General features: G+C 38.0%; 4 protein-coding genes across 5 annotated transcripts; all 4 read left to right on the top strand.

Annotated features, from left to right (window-relative positions):
- The first annotated feature begins 1,230 nt into the window (after positions 1 to 1,230).
- On the top strand, positions 1,231 to 4,374 carry LOC149398215 (G-type lectin S-receptor-like serine/threonine-protein kinase CES101). Its single transcript, XM_089614514.1, has 7 exons — positions 1,231 to 2,371; positions 2,593 to 2,712; positions 2,790 to 3,019; positions 3,104 to 3,314; positions 3,407 to 3,644; positions 3,764 to 3,914; positions 4,072 to 4,374. The coding sequence occupies exons 1-7, from the start codon at positions 1,231 to 1,233 to the stop codon at positions 4,372 to 4,374; spliced, it is 2,394 nt and encodes a 797-aa protein (XP_089470640.1).
- Positions 4,375 to 6,078: 1,704 nt separating this feature from the next.
- LOC149398214 (G-type lectin S-receptor-like serine/threonine-protein kinase At1g67520) lies at positions 6,079 to 6,730 on the top strand. The gene is made up of 2 exons (XM_089614513.1): positions 6,079 to 6,565; positions 6,627 to 6,730. Exons 1-2 carry the CDS (start codon positions 6,079 to 6,081, stop codon positions 6,728 to 6,730), a joined length of 591 nt encoding a protein of 196 aa, XP_089470639.1.
- A 14-nt stretch (positions 6,731 to 6,744) lies between these two features.
- LOC149398213 (G-type lectin S-receptor-like serine/threonine-protein kinase SD1-1) lies at positions 6,745 to 7,874 on the top strand. 2 transcript variants are annotated; one of them, XM_089614495.1, is made up of 3 exons: positions 6,745 to 7,237; positions 7,334 to 7,453; positions 7,536 to 7,874. In XM_089614495.1, exons 1-3 carry the CDS (start codon positions 6,751 to 6,753, stop codon positions 7,637 to 7,639), a joined length of 711 nt encoding a protein of 236 aa, XP_089470621.1. In that variant the 5' UTR covers positions 6,745 to 6,750; the 3' UTR covers positions 7,640 to 7,874. The 2 variants fall into 2 exon arrangements, with proteins under 2 accessions (XP_089470621.1, XP_089470620.1); XM_089614494.1 differs by having other exon boundaries at positions 7,325 to 7,453.
- A 3,969-nt stretch (positions 7,875 to 11,843) lies between these two features.
- ABCI5 (Cytochrome C assembly protein) lies at positions 11,844 to 13,850 on the top strand. Its single transcript, XM_089613936.1, has one exon. The coding sequence runs from the start codon at positions 11,936 to 11,938 to the stop codon at positions 12,659 to 12,661; it is 726 nt and encodes a 241-aa protein (XP_089470062.1). The 5' UTR covers positions 11,844 to 11,935; the 3' UTR covers positions 12,662 to 13,850.
- Positions 13,851 to 17,762: the final 3,912 nt, after the last annotated feature.

The raw sequence follows: 17,762 nt of genomic DNA, 5'->3' as shown, positions 1-17,762 counted from the left end.
GGCAAGTTAAAATTTATGCTTGCTCATATATAAGTTTTTTTTTTTTTTTTTCTTCGTTGGCCCATAGCACATACTCGATGATATTTGTATAATCGCCACGAGGACTTGAATGGTCTCGTGGGACCTCGACAGAGACCTGTCAATGACCCCAAAGTAGTGGGGCTGTGTGAGAACTCGAATGGTAGTCTCACGAGCCTTGAGAAATGATCGTAAACCCATCGCGAGGATTTGAACGGTCTCGGGTAACCTCGATGAACACCTGGTGATGACTGCGAAGTAAAGTTGCACCATGACTCAAGTTGGGTCGAGGTCTAATCACAAACTCGATGATGATGATGGTGAAGTCCCCTATGGAAGACCTAAACGGTCTTATGGATGATGAACCGAATTTATATCAATTATCGAAAATCTCTGTTCTGGCACAAAAATCTTCTGCACCTTCACAACTACTTCAGGCTGAAGATTATTCATAGAGACTTGAAAACCATCAAGTTAATGTTAATTATTTTCTCTTTCTTTGAATTACCAGTTATATTTTTTTTTTGTTGCCGAAACATATTACAAATTGGTGAATTCTGATGTGTTCAGCAGCAGCTTTGGAGTCACAGAACGGCAATAAAAACACCGTGTCCTATAAATTTAGTCAGCCATGTAAGTAACATCCCATATAAATTCACACTTTGTTTCTTCTCTGCTCTCTTTAAACATTAAACCAACTTTTTTTTTTAAATTTTTTTATTTTTTATTTTTCTTTTGAAAAGAAGCTTACATCGTGTCCACGCCTCAGAACAGCGACACAACTGTTTTTCTTCGTATTAAAGATATAACATCATAAAGATGAATGAACTGGAAAATCAATACATAATTAGACAATTGAATGTATCTGACTTGGTAGACCAAGTGGACTTTTTATATGAGATTGAAAGTCAACAAATTCTTCCGAATTGCATATAAATTTCACACTGCACATGTGATTACTGATTAAGAGAATATTTGACCTTTAAGTTATATTTTTTTAGGACATTATTTTGAAAATGTTTGACTTTATGTATATAGCATTGTAGAAATTTGTAACCCTGCTTGATCTGACCATGTGTTATTGACTCCATGGTTTTCCAGTAGTAAAAATATTGCAGGAAATAAACCCATATACCCATGTAAGAGAAGCACATACTCTTTTAGAGATCCCGAACATCGAGTTTGTGCAACACATTTCCAAAGACAAGAGTCATGAACCATTTGGCTACTCTTTCTTGCTTGGCCTTGATTTGGCTGTTTCAGTTGATCCATCTTTCGAGGGCAACGAGCACTCTGACCGCTGGTCAACTCCTCAAAGACTGGCAGGTCTTGAAGTCTCCAAACAAAATGTTCCAGTTTGGATTTTTCACTCCTTTTCAATCGAGCAACCACTATCTGGCGATCCGGTGCATGGACTTCGATGAGAACAAGATGGTTTGGGTGGCGAACAGAGAAAACCCGTTGAGTGACACCTCGGGATATCTGAATTTCACCCGAGATGGTTACTTGGTGATCAGCCAAGAAAGAGGAGCTTCTTTCACCATCAACTCAAGAGAACCTGCGACGCATCCGAATAAGACTCTCGCGCTTCTCGACTCTGGAAATCTGGTCCTAAAAGCCGGTCAACGGGTCGTGTGGCAGAGCTTCGATCATCCGACGGACGCGATTCTCCCGGGCATGAAGATCGGCTTGTTTGACTTGAAGAATCAAAGTCAGCCTCAGAAGCGATTCCTCACGTCGTGGCTCACCCCGGGACTTCCATCAGCCGGAGCGTTCACACTCGGAGTCAACCCAAACGACACGAAGCAACTCGAAGTCCGGCGGAGAGGGATTCCTTACTGGCGGAGCCCGACCTGGAATGAGAAGAATCAGAGTGACTTCCCTTTTCAGAATGACTACTTGAATAACATAAAGTTGAACTACACCTCAAATGAAAACGAAAGCTACTTTTCCTACAGTATTAATCGCTTTAATTATTCATGGATTGAGATCAATTCTACCGGTAATATAAAAGTCTATTTTGGAGGGGCCGACAGTTCGGAATTCAGTACTGCAGTGGCCTGTGATGGACCGAAGGAAGATAATTCCAATGGTTGTATAGAGCAGAAGGCATCAAAATGTAGCGCCGGTGATGAGTTTGTATTCGTATACAGGTCAACAAATTCTTGGATTTATTCGGATAAGGTGGGTATGAGTCTCAGTGACTGCAAAGAGGAATGTCGGAATAACTGTTCTTGCTCGGCTTATGCTTCTGTAATGGCTGATGGATCGGATTGCAAGTTCTTTTATGGATATCGAGAGGATGATCAGCACAGATATGAAAAGGAATACTTTTACGACCGTAACGCTAAAGGTAAAGCTTTGAGCAGAAAGAGATATATTTCATTTTATTCGGTCCAAATAGAAGTAATCAACATGCTTGAACTTAAAAACTAACAAAAGATGATGATTCTAGCTAGCTTCAATGAAACTGTATGAAAACATATATTTTTCTTGATAATATTTCTTTTTATTCTTTGATATCTGTCTCTGTAAATCGTGGAGTTACTCTATAACCATCATTTGTTGTTCTAGGAGCTTCAAGGAGAATCCACCGAAAACGGGTTATGATTGTGAGTGTAGTTACTTCTCTGGGTCTTCTTGGTCTAGCCTGCGCAATATTTTACATTCTACGGAAATACTGCTTCTCTAAAGGTATTACATTCTCGGTAAAATAGCATTGCAGAAGTTGAGCTCATGATCATTGTTTGGCTTATCAAATTAAATGACAGGGAAAAAAGAAAGCAGGCAAAACCGAGTAGGTCGAGACACACATAAATTTCTAACCGAGCTAGGGACTAGTATAGCAGCCATGGATGGAAGTGGATCACACGATTTGATGCTTAATGGGAACACGGATCATGAAGTACCAATGTTCGGGTTTTCTACAATAGAGACCGCCACAGGGAACTTCTCTGAGGCAAATAAACTTGGTCAAGGTGGTTTTGGGCCAGTGTTTAAGGTGGGATAAAATTCCATTAGAACCATGAAACTTTCACTGCACTGAATTTAAAATTAATTCAGTTTTTTATGGTTATCCTTGTAGGGAAAGTTGGTCGACGGCAAAGAGATTGCAGTGAAAAGGCTGTCCGAAAGATCTGTTCAAGGGACCGAAGAGTTCAAAAACGAAGTGGTGTTGATATCGAAAGTGCAACACAGAAATCTGGTCAGGCTATACGGTTGTTGTATTAAAGGAGAAGAAAAGTTGCTAGTGTACGAGTATCTTCCGAACAAAAGCTTGGACACTTTCCTTTTTGGTTTGTCACACACAATTCATGTTTTTGCTTTCTACTTCTTCATCCATCCGATTTAAAAGCTTGGTGTAAAGTGAAGAAATATTATGTGGCAGATGAAACAAAGCGAGTTTTACTCGATTGGAAACTACGAATGAATATCATTGAAGGAATTTCTCAAGGGCTTCTATACCTTCATAAATTCTCGAGATTGAAGATTATCCATAGAGATCTCAAAACCAGCAACATCTTGCTAGACAACAACATGAATCCAAAAATATCAGATTTCGGGACGGCAAAAATCTTCGGAGAGAACGAATCTCGTGCAAACACAAACCGGATAGTTGGCACATAGTAAGTCCATTTCTAATTCTCTCTTTTTCTTGACATCATTATCGAACGTGTAAAACAAATCACGAATTCTAAAAGAAGTTTTACACACTAATAATATTCTGGTTTGACATTGGAAACAGTGGTTACATGTCTCCGGAGTATGCAATGGACGGTCTCTTTTCTGTAAAATCTGATGTTTTTAGCTTCGGAGTCATGATGCTTGAAATCATTAGTGGCCGGAGAAACACCGGATTCTATCACTCAAATCGGTCTCTAAACTTAACACGACTTGTAAGCAAGATCCTCAAATTCGTACTATCTTCATCTCTGCCCAAAAACGGTTAAATATAACGTTCCATTTAAAAATCAATTGATAAGGCCTTACAAACTTTGTCATGTTCTTTTATCTTTCTGATGTGAGATCCTTAACAGAACCATATAAATGCAGGCATGGAATTTGTGGAGAGAAGAAAGGAGTTTTGAGCTGATGGATCCAACATTGAGTGAAACATATTGCTCGACATTTGAATTCGAAAGATGTGTTCATATAGCGTTGTTGTGCGTGCAAGAGAACGCGTCGGATCGACCAAACATGGCTGATGTCACGTCTATGCTTCTCGGAAGTGATGCCGGTAATCTTCCGGAACTTAGACAATCAAATTATTTCTCTGCTATTCCAGCAGATCATCCACAGAGTTCAAGCTCTTCCTCTGTAAACGGTGTCACTATTTCAACCACATACGCTCGATAGCACTATAAATTTCATTGTTTATATGATTCTTTGAGAATCGGGTCGCAATACACTTTTTTTTCTTGTAACCCATGCACTAGATATCGTTCAGATAAAAGTTATTTGCAGTTTCTATGGTTGAAAACCCGAAGCAAAGAAATTCATGATTATGTCTTTTTTCCCAAGCTCTGTTTCCTTCTATGTGCCTTTTATTTTCTTTTGCAAAAAATATAGCAAAATAATCGCATTGGACAATTTTTATTTTCTTAAAAATGGTAAATATTTTATGTTCTATAGTGAGCTGACCACCTTTTTTTTTTTTTTTTTTTTTTTTTTTTTTTTTCATTTAGCTTGAGCTTGTCTAGTTCTCAAACAATTGTCAAAACTAAAAGTTTAAAAGTCTAGATTTCTTGAGCTCGGTTCTCACAATAATTGCGATGCTTTTGTCCGTGCGGGCGTGAGTAGTAGTTCCGCTGCTGGTAACTATGCTTCCCATGGTTATACCAACAATATTGCTGATTATTTTTGTCACAGTTAAACAATTTACTCTAGAGAATAAATTCTTAATATTGTTGATGAAAAAGGTAATGTGTCCTTTGCATTATTATTCGTAGAATATTTGTAATTTAAGTCATATAGTCAATATTTTACAATTGTTTGACTTTCTGAACGACATAGTAGCAACTTATAGCGCTACTAAGCTGGGTTGACAATTCTCTATTTTGTGTTATCACGGTAAGACTGAAAATGAAAAACCTTGAAATGCTCTGTCTTCATACACACACACACAGACACACACACACACACTATTCGCCCTAAGAACGGATCTACTTCTGAAATGATCAAAATAAATCTCAACTTGAGTTTCTAGCTATTGTGAAGTAATAAATATAGAAACAAAAACAGAGTTTATGAAAAATAAAACCAGTAGTAAAAATACGTAAATGTCAATAAAACATAAACTGTTCAGTGCAAGATGTTTTGGCAGATGTTAATCAGAAACTAGAATATAAAATGTCATTCAAAATGAGAATTAAATACTCGGTGATAATTGTGAAATCACCGCAGGGACTTGAATGATACTAACAGATATTTAAGTAACAATCCTTTTGATTTGTAACTGTTACCAACATTAAACTAGCCTTCCATGTTTAGGCTTGAAATTTGTGGAAAGAAGAAAAAAGCTCAAGAGCTTGTTTAACCAACATTGGTCAAAACATGTTACATAAACTGAGTTCGAGAGATGTGTTCGAATAGACCAGACCCACCACGTTGGATGCGGTGTCTATGCTTCATAACAGCGACACGACTATTAATCTAAAATCATGAACATGAACGAAATGGAAAATCAATACATGATTGGACAATATATCAACCAATTCTTTGAGACATTCGAGCAAGTTGATTTTTTATTATTATTTGAGATTGGAGGTCAACCAATTCTTCCAAATTGCATATAAACATCATATTGCACATGTGATTACTGATTAACAGAATACGTGACTCTTAGGTTACATTATTTAGAGACATTATTTTGAAAATCTTTGACTTTGTGTATAACATATATATAGTAGCAACTTGTAGTGCTACTTGATCTGACAGCTCTGTAGTTTTCCAGTTGTGAAATAGTTTAGAGCAGGAAATTCCCAGGAAACAAACCCATGTATGTATGTATATATGTAATAGAATCACCTCATGTTTTAGGGATCCCAAACATTTCCAAAGATGAGAATCATAATTAGCCAATTGGCTCTTCTTTCTTGCTTGTCCTTGGTTTGGCTATTTCAGTCGATCCATGTTTCAAGTGCAACAAACACTCTAAATGCCGGTCAACTCCTCAAAGACTGGCAGGTCTTGGAGTCCCCAAACCAATTCTTCCGGTTTGGATTCTTCAACTCTCTTTACTCAAGCAACCGCTATCTGACAGTTCGATGCATGGACTCGATTGATCAGAAGATGGTTTGGGTGGCGAACAGAGAAAATCCACTGAACGACACCTCGGGATATCTGAATTTCACCCGAGACGGGTTCTTGGTGATCAGCGACGAACGAGGAGCCTCTATCACCATCAATTCCGGACAAACTGCAATATATCCGAATACGACTCTCGTTCTTCTCAACTCGGGAAATCTGGTCCTGAAAGCCGGTCGACAGGTCGTGTGGCAGAGTTTCGATCATCCGACGGACACGATTCTCCCGGGGATGAAGATCCGTTTGTTTGACTTGAAGAATCAAACTCAGCCTCGGAAACATTTCCCCACGTCGTGGCTCAGCCCGGGAGATCCGTCTCCCGGAGCGTTCACATTTGGCGTCGACCCAAACAGCACGAAACAGCTCGAAGTCCGGCGAAGAGGGACTCCTTACTGGCGAAGCCTGACGTGGAAAAACAAGGATCAGATGTCATTCCCTTTTGATACCCAGATCTATGTCAATATGCAGTTCAGCTACATCTCGAACGAAAACGAAAGCTACTTTTCCTGGAAGTTGATTGATTCTGGTTCTTATTCGTTCATCGAGATCAATTCCACCGGAAATATCCGCTTCTTTTACGGATATTCCCACAGTACGGTGCTTGTTCCTGCAGTGACGTGCGACGATGTAAAAAAGAGAAAAAACTCAGAAGGTTGTATAGAGCAGAAGGCATCAAATTGCAGCGCCGGGGATGAATTCGAGCTCGTATTCGCACTAATGAATACGTGGTCTTATTCAGAGAACGTCAATATGAGTCTGAGTGACTGCAAAGAGGAATGTCGGAATAACTGCTCTTGTTGGGCTTATGCTTCTACGATGCCCGATGGATCTTCCTGCAAGTTCTCAGATGGACATGCCTTGGACGTTCCATATATTTACAACGAGGAATACTTTTACAAGCGCAAGGATAGAGGTATATCAAGCTTCCGTATACATTAACCGTTGTACTTCTTCTTTTTTTATTCTTTCTTTTTTATCTGTTCCATCGCCATCTTTTAAGTTGTTCTAGGAGCTTCAAGGAGAAACCACCGAAAATGGGTTATGATTGTGAGTGTAGTTACTTCTCTGGGTCTTCTTGGTCTAGCCTGCGCATTATTCTACATTCTACGGAAATACTGCTTCTCTAAAGGTATTACGTTTTTTTCAAAACTCTGTAAGATAGCTTTACACAAGTTGAGCTTATGTGGTGGGTTACAAAATTAAATTGACAGGGAAAACAGAAAACAGTCGAAATGAAGTAGGCCGAGACACACAGATACGATCTTCTTCTGTTGACGGTGTCCCAACTATCACTCCAACTCCATCGTCTATATGATTCGTTGATAATTGGTGGACTTAAGAAGCTAATTTGGAAGAAACTTACACTGCCTTTTTCATGTAACTTATGTTTTAATTCTTCTTTTAACACTGTAAAATATTGTTTGGAGTTATTGGTTGGTTAAGCTTGTCTTCATAACGTTTCACAACCAGCCTGACCGAGATTGGTATATTATTATGTATGTTGCTTGTTGTATTCCGTATAAATTATAAAAACTTTGCATAGGTGCCTCTCAGACACTTAAATGTAAATTTTTTTCTTTTTACTTTTTTTTTCTTCTTATCTATTAAATGTTAATTGTGTTTTTTTTTTTTCAACAATAATGGTGTAGTGTGGTAGACAATATGGCCTAGAAGTAATAAAACATTATACAAAGTACAATTTAGATTAGAAATCTGGTCCATTGACTGAAAAAAAAAAAAGAAAATAACAGGGAATTTTTGTTTTTTCATTTTTTTTTTTAATTTGAGTAGAATTTAACTGGGAAATTAAACCATCGAAGAACTTTAGCAAATATAAATAGGGAAAATATCACATTTATACCCTGTGTTTTAGTGAAATGTCGAGTTTAACCCTCGGTTTTCAAAAATGTCGAGTTCATACCCTCTGTTTAACTAAAATGACGAAATTATACCCTGAAATGAATAACAACGTCACAAATCTCCCTTTCATTGATATTAACTCTTATATAAGAAAAACCAAATCAATTCTAAATCTGTGCCCTAACTTCCAAATTCTCAATTTTGAAATAAAAATAGCCTTAAATTGAAATTAAATAATAAAACTCATACCTCCTAAGAAATGACTTCATTCCGTGTTCGAATTGTAACTCTAAATTCTGGATTCTCTGTTCGAATATGCGATTTTGATGACTATCAACTATCGATGTTTACCCATTTGCTTCTTTCTGTGTTCTTCACGATTAAGAGACTGTTGTTTATTTTTTAGTTTTTAAATAAATTACATATATGCCGCGAATGAATAAAGATAATTGGTGTTTATATATACATATTATAGTCAACGTCAATGAAAAGTCAATAAAAAGAATATTCGTGACACTGTTGTCTATTTCAGGGTATAATTTCATCATTTTAGTTAAACATGGGGTATAATTTCGTCATTTTAGTTAAACAGAGGGTATGAACTCGACATTTTTGAAAACCGAGGGTTAAACTCGATATTTCACTAAAACACAGGGTATAAATGTGTTATTTTCCCATATAAATATTGATAATCTCTTAAAATAAATTAGCTGGGTTGTAGTTTTAGTCCTTTATTCATTTGACAAATAAACAAAGAATAAATGACATTTTTGGTCTCTCATCTTTAACCACTTTAAAAGTTGCACCCCGAACGAAAAAAACTGCTTTATCAGTCCTTTATGATAGTCACTTTTTCACTTTCAGTCCTTCTGTTAAAAAAACCGTCAAAACGGATGAAAAATGGATCATGTGCTTATCATGTGCTTTTTAAATGAGGACAAAATCGTAATTTAATAATAAATTAAAAACAAATCATATTACAATTAAAAAAATAAATAAAAAATAATAGTTAAGAAAAAGAAAAATATCTTCTTCTTTTTTTTTTCTTCTTCTTCTTCTTCTATCTCTCGCGTTGCTTCTCCGTCGACATGGCCGCAGGATTTGCATTCCTGATCCCGAGCGTGGCCCAAATCGAGCTCTTCGCCGCCTCAGCCGGGTCGTCGATCCTCAGCGTCTTCGGTATCGGAACGCGTGTCACCGAGACCCGAAACCCATCTCGAGCGCGCGCCGTGGCTGAGGGAAAACGGCCGCCGCGAGCCACCAAGGACCGCCGCCGAGAAAAAGACACCGGGATAGAGAGTGAGAGAGAGAGAGCACCAAGGAAGCCGAATCTCACAAGAATTAGGTTGTGTTCCGACCCAAAATTTGACCTTTTCACACAAGTCGAGAGGAACATCTCAGAATTCATTTCAAGTTTCATGGCCATCTAATTCAAAAATCTCTCACGAGAGCATGTGATCTACTACTACGAGTGAGAGAGGCTTAGACGATATATAACATTCAAATGAAGATAACTACTACTCTGATGAAATCAACACCAGAAATGAAAGAAAGAACGAAAAAAGACAAGACTAAATTAGTATTGACAAATTAACTTACCTTTGAGGTTAAGCTTGTTCTTGCAGAAGGGACACTGAGCACTGTGTTTGGAGGCCAAAGCGAGCATCGTCCCACACAAATTACAGAACAGAAAATCTCTTCCTGTCGAGTACTCCATCTATATTGCTTTTCTCAGCTTCTGCAAATAGAGAATGTACACAATCGTGAATTGGAAAACAGAGCACTGCCTTCCGATCAGAGCAGCTCTCGCCGCCGGCTTCGGAGTCAACGACGGAGATAGAGGTAGACTGTTCGTCGTTGCTCGATAATTTCTGGTAGAATGTACACAATAGTTAAGGGTATTCTGATAATTTTTTTTTTGTTCTACACGTGAGAATTTTCAGTCAATTTTAACAACAATGCTAACAGAAGGACTGAAAGTGAAAAAGTGACCATCATAAATGATTGATAAAGCAGTTTTTTTCGTTCGGGGTGTAACTTGTTAAAGTGGTCAAAGATGAGGGATCAAAAATATCATTTATCCATAAACAAACAAGCATTTAAAATCTAGTAGAAGAAGCAAGGATTTTGACTAACCTCTCGTCATGAGAAGTAAACAATTCTTCCAACTTGCATATAAATATTACATCCGACATGTGACGATAAATGTGTGATATGTTATTTTATTTGTAGTTGAGTCAGAAACTATTTTAAACTTGTTTGACTTTGTGCCGGATAGCCTTCGCTCATGGAGCTATATTTTTTATTAGAGATTACAATCCGGAACAAAATGAGGATAATGTATTGGCAAGAATGTTAGACCATAAAGAAGCTATCATCTCGCATTTAAGTTGGGCCAGCCTGTTTCTCGGGTTCCATACTTTGGGAATTTATGTTCATAATGATGTCATGCTTGCTTTTGGTACTCCAGAAAAACAAATCTTGATTGAACCCATATTTGCCCAATGGATACAATCCGCTCATGGTAAAACTTCATATGGGTTCGATGTACTTTTATCTTCAACGAATGGTCCCGCGTTCAATGCCGGTCGAAGCATATGGTTGCCGGGTTGGTTAAATGCTATTAATGAAAATAGTAATTCGCTATTCTTAACAATAGGACCCGGCGATTTCTTGGTTCATCATGGTATTGCTTTAGCTGATCGTTGGCCTTTATGCATGTATTTTTGGTTCAACTACCGCAAATGTAATCATTAATGGCACCCTTGGTCTCAACACATTTTATGTTGGTCCTCCATCCTTTTCGGTGAAGGTTCCTTCTTTCTTGTGTTTTGTTTCAGGGCAACCATTAGGATATTACGGGGCCATCTTCGCGCTTTCACACCATGTTTTGGCAGCAAAGAGGGCAGACCGGTTAAGCCATTCTCCGCTTATGCTCTGATGATATTGTCATTGCAGACTCTGCAGTGGCAACTCATTATCAAGAGTTGCTTGGCCAACTTGGAGTCAACATTTCAATTCAAAAAAAAAAATAAGACAAGAAACTAGACCCATTCGATGAACTGCATGACATTCCATGAAAGACTGTAGTCCCCGCATGAACTCATGAAGAACAACAACATCACAAGCCGTAGCTCTATAGAACTTGCCCTTCGGAGAACTGCATTCATTCCAGGAAATAAAAGAACTCATGAAGGACAGAAGGATACTAACAACATATAACAAGCTTTCTGTAGCTAACCGTAGGGATGAATACGGCTGGAATACTGGAAGAAGATACTATACACAACTAATACCTGTTCTTTGTTCTCTAATTCTTTGTTCTTGCTATGGTTCTATAGCTCACTTTCTATAGCTGGTTTATATCTATGTCATGCTGTCTCTATAGAATGGATAGCTGGTCTATATCTCTGTTTGTTGTTAATGATCCAGTTTCTGTTGTTATCGCGTTCTATGTCATGCTGGGTATCTCCTTCGGTATTCTTGTTATTATCGGACTATCCTTCGGTTAGAGTTCTTGTATTCTTCTCTGGAATAATGGTAGGTTTATTACCTGTTTCGTGTTATGGCTGCAGTTAATTCTATCTTTTTTCTCTTTCTTATAGGGGTCATGATGTTAATATCTTGAAATCATTCCAAAAGTAGGTAGTATTAAATCAATCCGTTACTGTTACTACAACCAGTAGCTTTCCTCTGACCGTCTATTTGAACTCCCGGATGCCGTTTCTTTCATTAATCACAAAATACATACATGTCCGTTTCGTTATTACAACCTTCTTTTTTGATGTCAAAGACCAGAAGCTACGCGCAAATTATCATTGGATCTCGGTTGTTCTTAACAGCGATGGCTATTCATTTAAGTCTTCGGGTAGCACCACTAGATCTTCAACAAGGTGGAAATTCTCGTATTCCGTATGTACATGTTCCTGCGGCTCGGATGAGTATTCTTGTTTATATCGCTACGGCTATAAACACTTTCTTTTTCCTATTAACAAAACATCCCCTTTTTCTTCGCTCTTCCGGAACCGGTATAGAAATGGGTGTATTTTTTACGTTGTTTACCTTAGTTACTGGGGGGTTTCGGGGAAGACCTATGTGGGGCACCTTTTGGGTGTGGGATGCTCGTTTAACCTCTGTATTCATCTCGTTCCTTATTTACCTGGGTGCACTGCGTTTTCAAAAGCTTCCTGTCGAACCGGCTTCTATTTCAATCCGTGCTGGACCGATCGATATACCAATAATCAAGTCTTCAGTCAACTGGTGGAATACATCGCATCAACCTGGGAGTATTAGCCGATCTGGTACATCAATACATGTTCCTACGCCCATTCCAATCTTGTCTAACTTTGCTAACTCCCCCTTCTCAACCCGTATCTTGTTTGTTCTGGAAACACGTCTTCCTATTCCATCTTTTCCCGAATCTCCTTTAACGGACGAAATAGTTGCTCGGGAGATACTGGAGGAAGGTTGTGGCTAACGCTGCAATCTTTATAGAGTAAGAATTGGTAAGATGGTTGAGTTATCATGTGAGTTATCATGTATAATTCGACTCTAGAGTGGGTAAGCCTCCGAGCACTACTAGTCTAAGGCCCATTTCCATACATAACAAACAACACTGCAACAACGATAATCCAACCTATGAGCCCAGCATGAATTCGCATTATATAGTAAGTATATAGAGCATTTTTTCCCCGATACCATTATAGAACTCTTCTGTTAAACACTATTCTTATAAAGAACTGAACTTCTATGCCCGTATATTAAAGTCCCAAATTGAAATGCTATGTCTGACAGATCAGATCTTTTACGTTACGTCCGGAATGACATTATGAAAAGATGATCGATCACTATTCATTGATTGGCATCATAATGTCATTGAATGTAAGTTAATGTTGTGCCAGGTCGGTCTATGAATGGTTCTATAATGAACTCTCTCTGGCCTTTATTCTTGAATGCCAGTTTGTCAAGGTTATTCCGGGTTATGAATTGTTGTCCCGACCGGCTCGCTCCTTTCTGGACGGACGTGTAAAGGGGTTTCTTAATGCACCTATTTCTTTCTAGAATCAGTATCTACGCTTCGCTTCGATACCTGTATTTCAATGGAGGAAAAAACTCTTATTAATAGTCATGTACACTTGATGCTTCAAAAACCACTTGTCTAGTGGAAGCATACACTCCGATGCCCGTGATAACGACTTCGGTTACCTAATGCTTCTTCCCCTTTTTCTGCCCTTTTGTCCTTAGTTAGCTACGTATGGTCCAACTACATTACTCTTTCTTTTTCATTACTTCCATGGTCGTGCCTTGTGGCACGGCAGCACCCGTACTATTGAAATGGTTCGTCAGTAGAGATGTTCCCACGGGTGCCCCTTCTTCCAATGGTACTATAATTCCTATTCCTATCCCTGCATTCCCTCTTTTTGTCTGTCTACATTCCAGGAAATTCATCCGCTCCATGGACGGAGCAAAAAGTGGAGTCTTGGTCAGAGCAAGCCGCCCTATTCTATTACCAGACATAAGCTCATCCCAAACTAGAAACGCTTTATTTCGTTTCGTTCTTCATTTCCTTCTTCTTAATTCAATATCCAAGGGGAACTTCTCATATTTAGAATCTTTCTGCGGTGTACTCCGTTTACTATTCTTTTGTACTCTCTTTAGCACGAGATTTTACGGCTATGAGAATGGTCTTAAATGACTCACCGGTATTAATAGCATTGACTCCATCTTTGAAATAGACGACTGAGTGCCATTTGATAGGCAACACATTAACGTTATTCCCATTGAATGAAACAAGAACTAGATTTATAGTATAACTAGAGAATTAAAGAACTCTCATTAATCATCATTCATCTGCATGAACTCTAGAACCTTGATTAACCGTAGGAAAGGGTTAGAATGTATAGGGTTCTATAATGATATACTCCCGTAGGTCTGGTCAATTCAACGAATAAAGACATTAAAGAAAAGAAATAGCTCTCATAATGTTATCTATACCGGAGGAGAAGAGCCGTAGGAAAGTGTTAAAGGTACATCGATTAATGCTTTAAAGGTAAAGGTAAAGGTTGATAACAATTCAACAACAACATTAATGGCATTCATAGTACCAACATTTCAGGTCATTCAAGGAAAAGACTCATTATAGAACTAAGCAGGCAGGCTTGATGACATGCATTATGAATAACAACTGCATAACATAATCCCGGTAATGAATAGAAAGAAAGGGGACAGAAACAACAGCTGGCGGTATAACAACAAACCATAGATATAACAGCATTATAACTCAGTATCTACGCTTCGATGCCTCGTACTTTGATACCTCGAGTATCCTCGATCTTACCTTCGGTACCTCGAGTATCCTCGATCTTACCTTCGGTACCTTAATACGGTGAACAGTATCTGCATTTATCTTTCTTATCTCTTTTATCTCCGAAACCTCTCGATATCTCACTGCGTCATTATCTCACTTCGTCATTATCTCACTTCGTCATTATCTCACTCCGTCATTATCTCACTCCGGTATCTCGCTTATCTCACTGCGTTATCTTCGATACCTCGTATGAGTATCTCACATTCTCTTTTATGTATGTCCGGTATCTCGCTTATCTCACTGCGTCATTCAAATCGATACCTTAATGTAGCTCCGGGTTCTGTTCAATGATAGGACGGACCAACATGAAGAGTTGAGTTGTTATAGGAATAAATAGTGAGAGTTAATGCTTATGAGTTAATACGGTAGATTAAGGGTTTCATGCAAGTTATATCAATGGGACTGCTACTGATGCGGAATACTTTCTTATGTGGATATTAGGGGAAGCAGTGAGATTCCCCTGCAGAGAGCCGGATGAGGGGAGACCTTCACGTCCGGTTCGGGGGGCGGGGATCTCCCGACCCTACTATCATTATGCCTTTGCAATGTTACTTGGTTCAACTCTATTTGTGACCTTTTCTCTACTGTGGGACTCTCTATCTTCTTGGGTAGATAATCGATCGTCTTTCATTTTTCTAGTTAGTAGTTTTTTTATTTAATAAAGTCAAGTTAGAATAATAATAGAACTGGAGTTCTAAGAGAACCACTTGAGCAGGATGGCTTGGTTATTCATAAGACCCACGGCATTTTATATAGACCAGACAAACAACTAGTTCCGGTTATACATGAACACCAGTTCTCTTTTTGAGTTGTACAAGAAAGATTGCTAGATCGATTTCCCAAAAAAGAAGAGCATTGCTCTTTGTTTCCATTGATATTCGTAGGAGCCATAGAATAAAGGTTTGTTTTTCCATTCCAGCATTAATAGAAACCGCATTAAAGAGCATTGATTAACCTTAGTACAGTATGGGTGGATCTCAGAGAAAGTTAATGCAGCGGAACAACAATGCAAACAAAGATGTCAAAGTAAAAGAGTCATCTTCAAGTATCTCTTTCAGGTCATTATGGTATCTTTCGAGCTTATCTCACATTCATCTCACTCCGTTCGATACCTCAATACCTTCGGTATAGAGTATCTTCGATCCGTTATCTTATCTTCGATGTTTTTCAGCTAAGCTAATTGACAGTATCTGCATTTATCTTTCTTCGATTATCTCACTCCGTCATTTCGATTGGTGCCTCGTATCTGATGAATGTCATTGAACTGCATTAAACTACATGAAGGATCTAACAGCATTAAACACCCATTAAATGACATTAGCAGCCCCGTACGAAGTGAGATACTCGAGGAAAGATACGAGAGGTATCGAAATGACGGAGTGAGATGCTCGAGAGAGGTGTTTTCCATAGACGGACGAAACAAAGATAATATTTTGAACAAACAGCTTTTCAGGTACCAAAAGACATGATAGACTTTACTTTAAAGGTTGTACACCGGGATCGATCATCCGTATGATCAAGAAAAACATGATACGGAAACATAACATGAGTTATTTGAATCATGGAATAAAGAGTTGAATACCATGAACAACCCGGTTGGTTCTTTAATGATGTTCTGGTCATTGGTTCGTAGCAATGACTTCAATTGATGTGATATCTTTGAAAGATAATGCCATGAATGGTTTGTTTCATGATCCGGAGAAACGAAATGGGATCGAAGATAACAGAGTGAGAGGCTCGAGGTAAGATACAGATCGAAGAAGATGCTCGAGGTACGAGAAGAAAGATACGAGAGGCACCAATCGATTTGAATGACGAAGTGAGATAATGACGGATCGAAGATACATACTCTATCGAGGGAGAATGTGAGATAATGATCATATTCATATCGAAGATAGTAACTATTTTATACAGAGGCACCAATCGAAGATAAAAGAAGATACTCGTATCGAAATGACGCATCGCTCACCCTTATGCGCCTTTATGTGGTTTATAAGCCCTGTTAGTTCGGTAATCATATGATCCCATTGATGCCGCTCCTTGAAGAGTAATAGCTACCATCTTATCTCGTGCAGAAAGACTACCAAGCCTTGTGCTCTCTGCATGACACCGCCTAACAAAAGAATGTCTTGTTTCATATAATCCAATAAGGAAGACCTATTATTATTCAGATTCTCAACTTTCACATTTTCATGTTGGATAGAGCCTTTATGACCTAAATGATGACAGAGATTTTTAGATAATTGATCTAGACTGCCTGTTAATAGTGTTAACGAATCCCTTAATTTAAATAGAAGTTTAGGCTGCCTAGTATCATCAGTTGATAAATCATTCTTTTTCTTTTTTATAGGTGATTTTTTCTGATAGATTGATAACTCGTACAATTTATTATTCCTCATAAGAGGTTTGAACGTGTATTTGCTACCATGAGTAGCTAAATACTTTAATAGGATTATGCCATCAAATCGTGAAAAGTTATGAAAGTATACAATTTGCAAATGGGAATCTTTTTTTTTTCATTTCCATTCTAATAACTACAACTAAACGTTCTAAAAAGTCAAACATTATCTTGTTGCTCCGTTCTTCAAAAGTTTGAAATACTATAGATGGGAAATCTTCACTAAAATATGATTCAATTTCATCATATATCGACGATGAAGACAGATCATCTTCTGGTCGAACTATTAAAAATCCAACTGCGTACGGCACATGCACATCATTTAATATTACTGTCTTTAAATCAGCAACTATGAATGAATGCATTTTATCATTAGAAGGTATGATAGCTGTGAGATAATTATTTTTATCATAGAAACGTTTTTTGGTTGTATTATTTATGGTCCTGGATAATGTATCATTAGGACTGCATTTGACTGCATCTTTATATGATTTTATGCATTCCCAGATAGTCTTTTTTATGTACGCATCCTTTATTAAAGGCATAGCACTTGACTTAGGTGAAGAAAGATAGATTCGTAAGGATATACTGGAGATCTTAGCACAGTCATAATCTTCAGCTTTAAATCTGACAAGTTGATCTATCAATGCATAAATACTAGAAATAGAACATGAAAATCCTGTAGATGCTTTATCTAATGAACTATGATTAATTTCTTCTTGGTCTCGAAATGGGATTGCTTTACCTATTGTATATGGAACATCACCGGTAGGGATTTTCATCACATAGGTGATTGTAAACTTTCCATAGTCA

This window comes from Urtica dioica, chromosome 5, assembly GCF_054948205.1.
Source record: "Urtica dioica subsp. dioica isolate 48M chromosome 5, U.dioica_male_clone48M_v1_H2, whole genome shotgun sequence".
Taxonomy (NCBI): Eukaryota; Viridiplantae; Streptophyta; class Magnoliopsida; order Rosales; family Urticaceae; genus Urtica; species Urtica dioica.
This window is presented reverse-complemented; position numbering and strand designations above follow the sequence as displayed.

What these genes read in the sequence shown, in the direction of transcription:
- LOC149398213 (XM_089614494.1), top strand. Translation starts at nt 6,751, where the DNA reads ATGTCATTCCCTTTTGATACCCAGATCTATGTCAATATGCAGTTCAGC. An exon ending in TTACAAGCGCAAGGATAGAG is followed by an intron (nt 7,238 to 7,324) that starts GTATATCAAGCT and finishes CCATCTTTTAAG; the next exon opens with TTGTTCTAGGAGCTTCAAGG. An exon ending in GAAATACTGCTTCTCTAAAG is followed by an intron (nt 7,454 to 7,535) that starts GTATTACGTTTT and finishes TTAAATTGACAG; the next exon opens with GGAAAACAGAAAACAGTCGA.
- ABCI5 (XM_089613936.1), top strand. Translation starts at nt 11,936, where the DNA reads ATGTCCGTTTCGTTATTACAACCTTCTTTTTTGATGTCAAAGACCAGA.
- LOC149398214 (XM_089614513.1), top strand. Translation starts at nt 6,079, where the DNA reads ATGAGAATCATAATTAGCCAATTGGCTCTTCTTTCTTGCTTGTCCTTG. An exon ending in TCTCCCGGGGATGAAGATCC is followed by an intron (nt 6,566 to 6,626) that starts GTTTGTTTGACT and finishes GTCGTGGCTCAG; the next exon opens with CCCGGGAGATCCGTCTCCCG.
- LOC149398215 (XM_089614514.1), top strand. Translation starts at nt 1,231, where the DNA reads ATGAACCATTTGGCTACTCTTTCTTGCTTGGCCTTGATTTGGCTGTTT. An exon ending in TTACGACCGTAACGCTAAAG is followed by an intron (nt 2,372 to 2,592) that starts GTAAAGCTTTGA and finishes TTGTTGTTCTAG; the next exon opens with GAGCTTCAAGGAGAATCCAC. An exon ending in GAAATACTGCTTCTCTAAAG is followed by an intron (nt 2,713 to 2,789) that starts GTATTACATTCT and finishes ATTAAATGACAG; the next exon opens with GGAAAAAAGAAAGCAGGCAA.